This window comes from Lissotriton helveticus, chromosome 5_1, assembly GCF_964261635.1.
Source record: "Lissotriton helveticus chromosome 5_1, aLisHel1.1, whole genome shotgun sequence".
Taxonomy (NCBI): domain Eukaryota; kingdom Metazoa; phylum Chordata; class Amphibia; order Caudata; family Salamandridae; genus Lissotriton; species Lissotriton helveticus.
Genome location: NC_136065.1, coordinates 1,253,058,222 through 1,253,072,575, shown reverse-complemented (window position 1 = coordinate 1,253,072,575; position 14,354 = coordinate 1,253,058,222). Strand labels below are relative to the sequence as shown.

General features: G+C 43.8%; 1 protein-coding gene across 2 annotated transcripts in view; it reads right to left on the bottom strand.

Moving 5' to 3' along the window:
* The window catches only part of ABRAXAS2 (abraxas 2, BRISC complex subunit), a 291,880-nt gene that overhangs the window by 184,992 nt on the left and 92,534 nt on the right, over window positions 1-14,354 (bottom strand). For both annotated transcript variants that reach the window (XM_078644029.1, XM_078644030.1), the window contains exon 4: window positions 11,629-11,695. In XM_078644029.1, the coding sequence (XP_078500155.1) occupies window positions 11,629-11,695 (67 nt within the window). The remainder of the gene's footprint in view (window positions 1-11,628; window positions 11,696-14,354) is intronic.

Genomic DNA, 14,354 nt, shown 5'->3' with positions numbered 1-14,354 from the left:
TTGATGAGGGGGATATTAAAGTCCCCCGCGATTTTTCGCGGTAGAGGCGCTTCCCGGTACGCGAACCGGGCAGCTAACCGGCAGCGTAGCGGGAGTCCGCCATCTTGTGTTTTTGGAGCGTCCGGTTCGCGTACCGGGTAGCGTCCCGGTAAGCGTAACAAGGGGAAAACCAAGAGAAACAGTAAAAAAAAAAATTAAGGGAATAGATTTCCAGCAAACTTGGCAAAATTGTAGGGACTGTTTGTTTGATGTGCCTTTGCAAGGCCTCAAGATATGTGCACGTGTGGATTTTGTCTAATTAAGGTTAAAAAAAATATATATATCTGTAAGCGTGCTCCGGCACGCTTACGTTACGGGTTTTGTTTGCGCTGCAGAGCCGATACGTCACGGTTATGCGACGCGTCATGAGGCGTCTCACGTGGCTACGTGATACGTCAGGTAATAAAGAATATATTTTACAGCTATAGATATTAGCTTTTAAAAAACCAATGAAATTCACTGAAAAAACCATAGGTTATAGACCATATATAGTTAGGAATTTGCATTTACAAAACCTTGAAAATTCACTGAAAAAACCATAGGTTAGAGACCATATATAGTTAGCTGGACATTTTATTGACATAAAACCAATGAAATTCCATATATAGTTAGTTGCACTAACTATATATCGCGCACCCGCAATCCACTGCTGATGATGTCACATATTACATCATTCATGACATGGACAGTGACATCACTGATGACATCACTGATGACATCTCAAATGACATCACTGATGACATCATGACACACCAATACCAATTACTACATACGCACTCAGTGATTCCTACGTCTACACACACATTCACTCATTCACCCATACAATCACTCATACATACAGTCACTCATTATTACAACACTATCATATGCACTCATACACCTATGCAGACACTCACACACTGCCACTCATCCATGGAGTTACTCACACACCTAGTCAGTCCTGTAAAGAATCAATCACACTTCCATTTCCTCATCTATACAGTTAAACACAGAACACCATACTTCAGTGACATCACTGATGACATCACTGATGACATCTCAAATGACATCACTGATGACATCTCAAATGACATCACTGATGACATCATGACACACCAATACCAGTTACTACATACGCACTCACTGATTCCTACGTCTACACACACATTCACTCATTCACCCATACAATCACTCATACATACAGTCACTCATTATTACAACACTATCATATGCACTCATACACCTAGTCAGTCCTGTGAAGAATCAATCACACTTCGATTTCCTCATCTATACAGTTAAACACAGAACACCATACTTTTCACACATATACTAACACATACTTACTCTCTTATACAATCACTGATACAAGTACACATTGATATGCACAGAGTCACACACCTCCCAGTCAGCCACACACACTCAGTCTTCCATACATCCACTCATTCTTCAATATGTAAAACATATTTAAACTTTACAAAAACACAGACACTAGATGATGTCATCAGTGATGTCATTTGAGATGTCAGTGATGTCATCAGTGATGTCATTTGAGATGTCATCAGTGATGTCACTGACCATGTCATGAATGATGTAATATGTGACATCATCAGCAGTGGATTGCGGGTGCGCGATATATAGTTAGTGCAACTAACTATATATGGAATTTCATTGGTTTTAGGTCAATAAAATGTCCAGCTAACTATATATGGTCTCTAACCTATGGTTTTTTCAGTGAATATATATATATATATATATATATATATATATATATATATTCTCTTGGACTTTCAGCCTTTTGTGTCCCCTACTGCGTGGTTCCTCATCACCCTGTCGAAGGTGTGGCCTGTGTGGGCCAGTACACCGAAACGCGCGTCGGCGTGGTTGTTGGTGGCAGGATCTTCTCTGCGTCAGACGATCCTTTTTCCATTCTTTTCCTGCCCCACACCCCCTTTTTGTCAATGAATCATTGTCCATCTTGATTTCATTTGAAGGCATTGAAGTACCATTGAGACTGTTGTGTATGAATGTGTGAAAGAATGATTGAATGACAGGAGCGGAATAGATATGGTTGCGAATTTAAGTGTATAATGTGTGCGGTGTTTGTGGGACTGTTTTAGTTAGATTGACTATGAAATTCCATTAAATTTGTACATATTTTAATGTTTGTAATGTTATCCACGAAATGCGACAAATCATGCAATCCAAAAGTATCAATAAAATGGTGAATAAACAAAGAATTTAGAAAGTGCTATGTGTTTTTGGCTCTGAAACTACATATTGTCGCCCTTCTTAAACCTTAGGATACTCTTGTAGGACCTTTACTATTTAATGTTGGCAGGGTTCTGTTGTTGATTCTTTGCGCTATCTAACCCCCCTTACCGTATTTGCTGACCTGGAGTGCTGCTGACTGCCGGGCTTGGCTCCGCTGTGTTTCCCTGGCCGGGCTTGGCTCCGCTGACCCCCTGTTCTCCGGTGTGGTGCTTGTGGGCCGGGCTTTGCTTCGCCGTGGTCCGGCCGGGCTTGGCTCCGCCAGGCCTCTCTGCACTACATTCCCCAGCAGCCTCATCGCGGCAAGGACGCTGCTGACGCGACCTGGAAGTGCCTGGAGGCGCATAAAGGCTCCCTTGGCATTGAGTCCGGGGGAGCCGTATTTGCTGACCTGGAGTGCTGCTGACGGCCGGGCTTGGCTCCGCTGTGTTTCCCTGGCCGGGCTTGTCTCCGCTGACCCCCTGTTCTCCGGTGTGGTGCTTGTGGGCCGGGCTTTGCTTCGCTCGTGGTCCGGCCAGGCTTGGCTCCGCCGGGCCTCTCTGCACTACATTCCCCAGCAGCCTCATCGCGGCAAGGATGCCGCTGACGCGACCTGAAAGCGCCTGGAGGCACATAAAGGCTCCCTTGGCTGGGACGCGCGCGGGGGCGCCAGGGAGAAGCCCGGGACAAGGGCGGACCCTCTGAGGCCCTCAGAGGTCGAGGAGGCCGGGCCGGGTGCACCCCCCTAATATCGACTTTGTAGGCCTCTTCGAGGTATGTCTCTTTTAAACTATTTTCCTGATTTGGATTGACTCTATCTAAGGGACTCACACTGTCCCACATATACCATCTTGTACCTGGTGATTTTATAGACTTTACTATATGGTATATTGTTTTTCGCTTCTTTTCGCCATCTGAGTGACTAGAACTACAGCTTATACTGTATTTGTATCTGTACCCTACAACGCGATTAGCGCGGCGTCGGGTGTGCCCAGCTTCATCCACCCCCGTGTAACAGTCCCCCTACAGGGGATTCATTTACCACCATTGCTATCTAGCTAGGAGAGTGTGAGGGTTCAAGTCTAGTATAACATCTTCTGTTTTGGAATTGAATTACACCCTACCTGGGATAAATACTAACGCATTCAAAATTAACATCATGTCTACTAGGGGCACCAGGAGCAAAACAGCAGCCGGGGGGGGGGGCTCCAGTGATAGGCCCAATAGATAACTTCATAACAAGGGCCAATGATGCCATTAACCAGGGCATCACTCTTCTCACTTCTCACTAGGGTTTCGCAAGATTTAGCCCTAGCCAGACGATCATCTCTTGGCCTCATCGCATCAGCAAGAACACCTGTTCAGGCCGGAAATACCAACACCGGACCTACAACTGTTGTTCGTGCTGATATTCATAGCATACCAAATGAAGTTAACCTATCTGCATCGAACCCCCTAATAGATTCCGATTTAGAATCTACTATGGATTTGGAAAGGACCCCGGACCTGCTCATTGACCCCACACCAGTTGAAGCAGCTGTAGATAGCACAAGGCAATTAAGGGGCAAGCGGGAGGGTGCAGTATGAAAACAGACTAAACATACAACACAGCTCAGTATGTCTAAAGCTAGAAAGTATAGTGCGCCAAAGCGAAAGGCTAAGAAAGTCGTTTACTCACATACAAATGCAGATGGAATGAATGGAGCGATAGAGATAGTAAGCAAAGTGTCCCATGGGGCGCCGCAGGGCACAGGGGACAAATCTGATGTAGTCGCGACAAATGATCATCTGTTGGAAAGAATGGGTGAACTTTTTAGCATCTACTTGTCCCCAATAGTATCTAGACTCATACGGATTGAAAAACAATTAGCTGAGCTAAGCACCCCCACTATAAACAACCCTAGCGATGATGCGCCAACCCGTATGGGACCTAAACCCAAGAATAATACAGCCCTCATTATGGTTGCAAAGCCCAAAACTCCACAAGCTCCATGTAAAGGAACTGCTGCTAGACAACTAGCAGCAAACGCCACCACTATCGCTAATCCTACTGCTAACTCCCATACGACTAAGGTAACTACACAGCCAGGGAAGGGGCCTAACATCGCCCAGAGCAAGGAAATTCCAACTAGTCAGATTAATAATCTTGCCCAAAATCCCCCAAGGGTTCAACCCGCCCAAAATAGGGCAATTAATAGGAGACTGATTCCTCCACGCATTAGCCTACCACCTGAATGCGGGGCCTATGTGCTGGTCCTAGTTAACGTTTCCAAACTTAGGAGGGACAAGGAAGAAACCCCCATATCCCTTAAAAATAAGACCCTACACTGGTTAATTGCAAATTGCAATTTCCCAATGGAAGGGGCAAGGGAGATCATTCACACCCAGAGAGTGGGATGGGTAGGGCCACTGAGGAAAAAGTTTGAGGGAGACTGCATCATTGTAAATTTTAAGAACCCCCAATGGGCAGAAAAAACCTTGGCTAGTGCACCACTATCCTCACCATGGGAATTTAACACCACTCTGCTCCCACTGGGTTACTTTTACCGACATTTGATTCCCCCTAAGTCAAATACGGCAAATAATTATAGTGTGCCCTATCGGACTTAAATTTCAGTACTAGGATTAAGCCTCCACTTTTTCATCAGAACCAAGACCTTAACCCCTTGAAGGATCCCGTACTGTGCCATCAGGCCCCAATGTCAAGACATCAGCTGCACCATACCCATCCTTCCATAATGCCCATGTATGACCATAGGGAAAGACTACACCCTATAATTATTCCCAATCAGTGTATGTCTCAGCAAGCAGTGAAGCATCCCAACCTATAATAGGTTTGAACAGGCCTTCTCAAATTTAGACGACCTGGATTGACTGGATACTAGGGCAGGTGACAACATTGGAAGTATAGCTACAAGTAATGATTATAATGGGTGTCAATTAACAGATGAAGAAATCACAACCCAGGGAAGATTACTTGGTTAAATGGATGGCAATAGTGGTTGCACAGTAGTTGGCAACATTAATGAGGAATGTTCATTAGTAATACCAGGCAATGTTATCCCGGGAACACCAAAGCATATCGCCACATCCACAGCCACGCATGAATATAAAATCCCCACATTGCTTGATCCAGATGTGAATACAATGAGGAATCTTGGGAGTAAGCCCATTAGACATTCCGGCTATCGTGGTCTGAAAATCCTTAGCTGGAATGTAGCTGGGTTAGAAGCAAGGCTTTTAGATCCTGAATAGGCTAAGACAATTGATGGTATAGACATGGTTATGTTCCAGGAGACCTGGGCTGTTGGAAACCTTCATATTGAGGGCTATCAATGTTTTAGCGTAACAGCGCCCAAACCTAGTCTTGGCCGAACAGTGGGCGGTTTGTTTATAGGGATTAAGATATTGGCTGGCGGCACAATTAGACATTTGTCAAGAGGGAATCCGAACATCCAAATTTTGGAATACAAGTTAAAGACCAGGCTTTATTTAATTAACTTTTATAATAATGATTTTAATTGTGTACCAAATAAAAACTGTAAGGCTCTTTCAAAGACTTTACACGATTTGGAATTTAGCTTACAAGCAGATGCTGGGTCAGGGATTTTGATTGGGGGCGACTTCAATGCAAAGATATTAAAAGTTTCTGGGACTAAGGATAGGACCTACTCGGATCAAGCGGAACGAAGGGGCACTGAATTAGCAAATATATTATCTGAGTTCAACCTTGGTGATGCCATGGAAATAGGCCACAATCCTAGTGCTCCCCATGCTCCTACGTTTAGAGGTAGGGACAGTATTTCCACTATAGATTACATCTTTATGACGCCCCATTTAATAGATTGTGTAGTCAAATCTAGAGTGATGGAGACATCGTTTGGGGATCACAACCCATTAATAGTAACCCTAGATTTAGTCTCTGGCTCTGTTTACTCAAACCTAAAAGGCGCAAGAGATATTACACCCTCAGCCGATGGTTTGAGACTAAAATGGAGGGGGGTTGACAGTGGGGCAATCTTGAATACTGTACAAATTAAACACCCCCATCTGATTAACTCCTGCTTATCCATGGACGGTAACTACCACAGGATAATTGCCGACTTTGACAAATTGTGTTTATCCATAAAAACTCTCCTGTCAGTCCCTTTACCAAGGGTAGAGAAAGAGCCAAGATGGTTCGACTCTGCCTGCTCACTGGCAAATAGGGACCTACGAAGGGCACTCTCCTCTAACCCTAGGTGCACAACGGCTGTCCAAACAGCCTGGAAACAGTATAAACTTATAATAACTGGTAGAAAGGCCGCACTACTCTCAGAACAGTGGGACTCGCTGGTCGCCAGTGCTAATCTGGGGGGGAGTGGGCCCTTCTGGTCTGCAGTTAGGAAAACAAGAGAAATGGGTAAAAAGCTAACACCAATTAGCTGCAATATAACTAGTAGTGTTTGGGAGGCCCACTTTTCAAAAATCTATGCTGCCCCACCTGTGGAGTCGATGACTTATAGCCTAGGACAGCCGTGTGGCCTACAGATTGATGTCTATGAAGTAGAAACAGCTATAAAAGAGAGCCTTGGAAACAAGGCTCCAGGTCCAGACGGCTTGCCTATTGATATTATTAAGCATTGTCCTGATCTATGGGCACCAATTCTTGTTAACGTTTTTAACAGTTTGCCAACAGTGCCCATCCCTACCACCTGGGCAACTAGCACCATCGTCCCAATCTTCAAAAAGGGAGACAGGTCGGACCCAGTCAATTACCGTCCAATTTCCCTTCTGGATAACACCTTAAAAATTTTGGGACGAGTAATCTATAACAGGGTGCTTGAATGGACCGAAAACACAGAATTATTAGACCCGTGTCAGATGGGATTCAGGAGAGGGGTGGGGACAGTAGAGCAATGTTTGAATTTAAAATTGATAATTGATAAGTACAACATTGCTCGATCATCTCCTATTTACCTTGCTTTTATGGATCTCTCTTCTGCGTTCGATCTAGTGAATAGATCCAAACTCTGGGCCAGACTACTGAATTATGGGCTAGATGAGAACCTTGTTAATTTCCTGGCCTACCTACATACTGATTTAAAAGCACAGGTCCGGATTGGGATGGGTGGAGAGGTCTCTGGACCCATTGATATCGGTAGGGGGGTGAGACAGGGGTGCGTTTTAGCACCCCTGTTGTTTATCATCTAAATCAATGGCCTGTCTGGAACTCTCAAACAAGTCACCAGCGATGTACCGACAATTTTGGGGAAACCTCTTTCAGTTTTATTATACGCGGATGATGCGGTGCTCATGGCCCGCACACCAAATGCTCTCCGCTTACTTGTTCAAAGTTTTGTACAACATATGGAGGGACTGGAGCTGCGTGTACATTTTAAAAAGTCTTTTATCATGTCATGTGGCCCTGGGAAACGTAAGCTCAACACTATACCCAAAGGGACAGATAAACTCGAATCCGTCCCTACGTTTCCTTATTTAGGGTTAGTTTTCGCTGCAAACGGCTCGTGGAGTGGGCATTTGGCCCACGCCACGAGCAAGTTCTCGAAAGCCACCAATTCTATTTTGAGCTTGCCTCGCCCGAAGAAAATAGGTGCCACAAGAGCCATTTTAAAAATATTTAGATTACAGTGCTCTCCAGTAGCTTCATATGGAGCAGAGGTTTGGGGGTTGGGAGATAGCGCATGCATTCAGCGGGAAGAAAGCCGCTTTTGCAGAAAAATACTGGGCGCCCCAATCTCATCTTCTGATTTTATTTGTCATAATGAACTAAACCTCCCCTATGTATGTGATTTTATCAGAGCCAGACCAGTACTATTTTGGGTTAGGGTTTGGAGGAACAATTCAGCCACTCTCATACAAAATATAATAAAAGATTGCCTGAATTGCGACCGTGGCATGGAGATCCCATGGCTCTCAGGAGTATCCAAAACACTAAGTGCCGTGGACAAAGGTGATCTTTTCTCCGACTCCACCAAGATTGAGCTCAAGGACAAAATCGAGGTTAAACACGCACTGGATGCACTTTTTGAATCTGAAAGGATGGGAAGAGAATCAACAAAACCAACTGTTGTAAAATATATGGGAAATGAATTGTGTAGGTATCCACTCCCGCCCTACCTTACTCTACCCATGACCAACTTGGAGAGATCACTTTTGTTCCGTTTAAGAGCGGGTACAGTGATATTTTTGTTGTCTTTCCCTTTGGGTTATCGACATAGCACTGACTTTAACCCATGCCCGTGTGATAGTGTCAGTACACAGAATGATTTGCACTTCCTATTCTTCTGTAAATTTTATTCACGATATATCAAATGGCTTTTAACTCCATATTTTAGGAAATACAGACCCCTCTCGCTGGAGAAGTCTTATTTGATGTTGGTTTCCCTGGACTCGGATGAACTAATTTTTCGCACCAGCACTTTACTGAGACTGATAACGCGAGTGCGTAAAACGATGGAAAATCCTTGAAATTAGCCTCATTAGAATCGTATTGTACTGTATTATATTTTTAATCTTGACATTCTCGTAATGATGTGTTATGCAAATGATTTGTTTTTATGTGGTACTTTTATGAATTTTATGAAATTCGAATAAAGGTCTTTTGAACTTGAACCCCCCTTACCTGCCTTTAGTCTAAAGCCCAACGGGAATCTCCTTCTATTTTGTTATTATGTCCATGCCATTCTACAGCACCCCAATTCTAACTGCATGTGTTTATCTTTTGTGAACTGTACAAAAAAGTTGAGAATTTCTTTTTTGAAACCTCTTCTGATGAACCGAAATAGCAGAAAATGTAAAGAGGCGTTGGAGCATTTACAGCTACTCCAAATTGATGTGATTTGTGATGCTGTTTACAGATTTATCACTTCTGTGGTAAAGAACAGTAGAATAGTTGGGAAATAGCAGAGAATTAGAGGACGGCTGTAGGAAAGTGCCCCTTTTTGCATGGTTGCCCCTCTAACTTTTTGCCAGATACATGATGCCAACTTGACTTGAGTGTGCCCTGGGTCCTTGCCAATCAGGTTCCAGTGGCTTGATTTCTTTCCCAAAACTGTACCTTTGTTTCCGCAACTGGCACACCTCTGGGCCACATACAAGTCCCATGTAAAAGGTACTCCTGGTACCAAGGGCCCTGTGACCAGAGAGGGCCTTAAAGGGCTGCAGCATGTATTATGCCCCCACACATACCCTTCTGTGCCATGCCCTCCAACACTGCCTGTGGCCTGGGTAAGTCACCACTCTAAGGGGCGAAACAGCCCTAAAGGCAGGGTGCACCATACCACAGCCGAGGGCATAGCTGCACAAGCAATAGGCTCCTACAGTGGCTGTTCCATTCACAAACAATGTAAGTGCAGTGATGACATTCTGAGTGAATGGGCTGGGAGTTTGTCAGCACAAACTCCAAAGCTCCATTATGGCTTTACTGAAGGTTGAGAAGTTTTTACCAAACAGATCAGAACATTAAACCTACACTGATGCCAGTGTGGTATGTAATTTAAAATGCAATAGGAGGGCATCTTGGAGATGCCCCTGTTAAACAACCAGCCCTGGTGTGGTTCCTGACTGGCTACCAGCCATCTGCGAATACCAGACAGGTTTCTGGACCCCTGGGTAGAGAGCCCCGCTCGCTGGGTCTTGAAACAAAGCACGTCCTAGGCAAAGGTGTCATACCTCCTCCCCCAGGATGGGCAGGGTCCATGAAGGGGAAGCTTCAAAGGCTTGCCGCCGTTGTTGGCTAGCACCAGCCTTTGCTGCTATCAGCAGCTGGCTCCCACTAGTTCTGTCCCCCACTTTGGGAGGGAGAATCTGGGAAACCTAGTGTAAAAGGGAGGTGTGCCCACCTTTGCCAACCCCACCACTCAGGTGCCCCCATGCCGCTGGTGGTGTAGCTTTGGTGCAGCTTTGTGGCACCCACGGTACTCACCTCAACCCCCCGGGGCATTTGCCATAAAACCGCAGGTACCAAACTACAAACCGTGCCTTTTTGAGGTACACCTCCGCTCCATTGGATAACATTGGGCACAGTGACTTCTGCACGAGGCTGCCCAAATGCCACTGGTGATGCAATACCCAACTGGTCTTAAACCTTGCCCTGTGCTGTCCCAAGCCCCCGGGGAAGTAAGTTGAGTACTTACCTGCAAACTGCTGAACATTGTTTTCCTCCCTAGGATTGCATTGTAGTTATATCTATTGCATTGAACTGTCTCACGTTAACACTGCAAGTATACCACTGTACTTGATTGGCATTTACAGGATCTATTCTTAAAACTGTACAATATTCAACTGCATTTACTTAACATTACTGCATCCTTGAAAAGTATTGTTACTTCTTACAAACTGTACAACTTACCTGCACTAAGTGATTCTTAGTTCTGGTAATAAAACAACAAAGTAACAACTTCTTACAGAAACAATTGGTCTAGATTCAGTCTGTGTGTGAGCTATCATTTCTTGCTTGAGTGTGTACAACAAATGCTTAACACAACCCTCTGATGAGCCTAACTGCTCAGCCCAGACACTACTAACTTGAGAGTAAGGTGTTATCTACTTTATCCTTTGCTACACCTAACCACTCGACTGTGCACACTATACCTTACTTGGTTATAGTATAAACAGAGCCAGCTTCCTACAGCGGTTTTTAAATGTTATTCTTGGTTTTGTTTCACTAATGTTTTTAGCTTTTATTCTCTGTTAATGAATTGCACTGTCTGTTTTTAACTTAACTGTGCACTCGGTCACTTTATCCAAGGATTGCTCTACAATCATTGATATATATTGCATTTAATGGTAAAGGTGGATATTATTTAAGAGGAATTTTTAATGTTATCAACTGATTTTGCATTTTATATGTTCTTTTATCGTTTATACTAAACCAAATACAATCTGTTGTACTAATTACCTAGTCGAGCCACTCCACTGTTCTAAGAATAAGAAAATGGCCACTTGAAAACAAAAAAGGACCCTGCTGACGTTAACTTACTCTACTCAATATTCAATCCACCAATTCAGCCTTCCATCTCCCCATATCCTGAATAAAAGTTCTGGAAAGCTGGTATAGCAGAGCAATCTCCATTCAGGATTCAGCACTGTTCATTTGCAGGCAAAGTCTATGTTTAAGTTTCTTCTTCAAAGGATCAGCATTGCATCAACAGTATGTCCAAACTATGAAATTGCTTGAAAAGACCTAGCATAAAACCAACTACAGATGAGAATTATCAATGGCACAAAGTGGGAAAAAAAGATGTACATGCATTCCCAGATGTACAAAGATCTACAGGTTACACCAAGTATAATGTGGGGCAATTGCAGCAATAGAGGATTGCTAAGGAGACAAAGGTTGGTTGCATCCGCATGACTTACTTTTCGTCGATCTTTAAGAATCCGGTCCAAACTCTCCTCGTTGACTTTACTGGCAAAGTCATAAAAGCTAAAATAAAAAAAATATATATTTATAACACATATGTGGTTAGAAGGTTCATGAACTAAACAGAAATCCTATACTATGATCAAAGGTACATGCAACTCCTGGAAACGCACATTGATAATATACAGGATGTTGGTGTTTCTCAAACTGCCTACTCAGCCTCCACCTATGGACATACCCCAAACACTTAGTGCAAGGTTGCAATTTTTTTGCTTAGAACCATATATGTAATATGCATATTGAGAATCATAATCAAATGTGCTTTTTCCCCTTCATTCTACTCTCACTTCCAACCCAGAGGAACTAACTGCCATATATATCAGTGTAAAAACTCTTATTTGAAGGACCCATGATACTGATTTCACCTACGCCCTTCTCTCCTAATGCCATAATCTATACACTCTCAATCAAGAACCTCAGTATCATTTAGACAGTGGCACATGGTTGCCCTGCATGATCTCAAGTAGTTTCTCCACCAAATCAACAGATGTAAGAATCAACCCAACTTCTCATTCAATCAGTTCCATCATGGACTACATGATAGAGTCCAGTGCAAAGTAAAGACTACTGAAAAAGCTTTCTGATCTGCCTTTTGTTGTTTTCCTTCCACTGTTACAAAAACATATGTAAGTTTATTTGCTAGCACTCTGTTCAACTTCTCATTTGCCATGTCCAGTTTGGAACCCAACACTCATTAACAAACTAAATACAGCGCCCATATAAAATGTAATATAGAACCAAAACACAATTGAACGGAGTATATGTAACATCAGTTGCCACCTTCCCACTAAAAGCATGACATTATCGCAGACACTGTCATGGCTATTAATGAATGCTCTTTTTTGCTCTTTTTTGGTGAGCAAAATAATGATGGATTAAACCCAGATCTGTGACTGGGGGTGAATGTTTTGCCGTTGTGTGACATTCTTTCCATCATCTTGTGTGTTTTGCTGTTCACCCTATGTGGGAAGGGTATGCCGAGACGTGGGTTCCGTGCTCACTAAGCCACTGGAGTCAAGCTATCCTGGCTGAAGACGGCTGATAGCCAGAAACCGGTCCTAGGATCCTTGATTCCGGTCCAGGGAAGACATGGCCTGGCAGTTCGAGCTGGACTGTTCCCATGAGGCACAGGGTCAAGACTGATTTGCATATGGCCATGTCTGAACTGGGGTGGCTTGGTGAGCAAAATAATGATGGATTAAACCCAGATCTGTGACTGGGGGTGAATTTATTTATTTATTTTGAAAGTTTTATATAGCGCGAACAAGATCTTTGCAGATATCAGAGCGCTTTACATACGAAGGGTACAGCATGTGAGTAAATAACAATTGGTGTGGGGAGGGTAAATGCAGTAGCGTAGTAAGATAGATACATCAATGGTGATACAAATAAAAATAGGTGGTAGCGTAAACAATCAGGTAAGTCAATAACACAAGTCATACAAAAATGCAAAAGATCAGTAGAACAGGATGGTTCAGCGTTTGTAAAAATAAAAAAAAAACTTCCCTAGTGATAATTCAAGTGTATTTAGCCATGAGGATAGCCTTTACTTCTTTCTTAAAAAGTATGGTGGAGGAGATGAGCCTGGTTTCAGGGGGGAGTGAGTTCCAGATCCTGGGTGCCATTCCTGAGAAGGAGCGTTTATAGGTTTTTTCCTTGCGGAATTTCTGGGGCTTTAGCAAAAGATTGTTTGTGCCTCTAGTGTTTCTGGAGCCTCCAGAAATCGTCAGCTTCTGAGCGAGGTATCCGGGTGAGCTCAGGTGGACAGCCTTGTGCGTCATGCAGGCGATTTCCAAGTGTATTCTGGCTTCAAAAGGCAGCCAGTTCAGCGATTTCAGGTCAGGGGAAATGTGGGAGTGTTTTTTTGATCCAGTGATGAGTCTCGCTGCTGCGTTTAGAGAAGCTCTTATGGGTGCCGTAGTAGTTAGGGGGAGACCGCAGAGGGCGATGCTGCCGTAATCTATTCGAGGGATGACTAGTGCTTGTACCGCAGTTTGGAAATCTTTGGCTGGAAGGAAGGGTTTGAGTTTCCTTAGGGTATTGATCTGATAGTTCGCACCCTTAGTTGTTTTGTTGATGTGTTCCTGCATGTTGAGGTTGGTGTCAAGTGTTATGCCTAAAGATTTTGCTGAGTCCACGATGGTGGGCTGAACATTGAGTGCAGTTAGGTGTTTAAGCCAGATTGGAGCGGTAGTGATCTTCGCGGGAGGTGAGATCAAGAGGTACTCTGTTTTAAGAGCATAGAGTTTGAGATGATTAGCGGCCAGCCAGGATTGGGTGCTACTGATCGTAGAGTTCAAGAGCATAATGTCTTTGGGTGATTGTAATTTGAGATACAGTTGGGTGTCATCGGCGTACATGTGGAAGTGAACATTGGATGCTTCTAGCAGGGTGGTGAGAGGCTCCATAACTAGGTTAAACAAAGTTGGGGAAAGGGAGGATCCTTGTGGGACGCCTAGCGATACAGGTATTGGCGAAGACATCAAGTTGTTACTCTTGAATTTCTGCGATCTGTTGTGTAGAAAGGACGTGAACCATTTGAGCACAGTTCCAGATAGACCCATTCTTGTGTTTAATAGTTCGAGTAAATTCTCATGTTTGACGGTGTCGAATGCAGACGAGAGATCAAGAAGGATGAGGAGGCAGGTATCATTTTGATCTA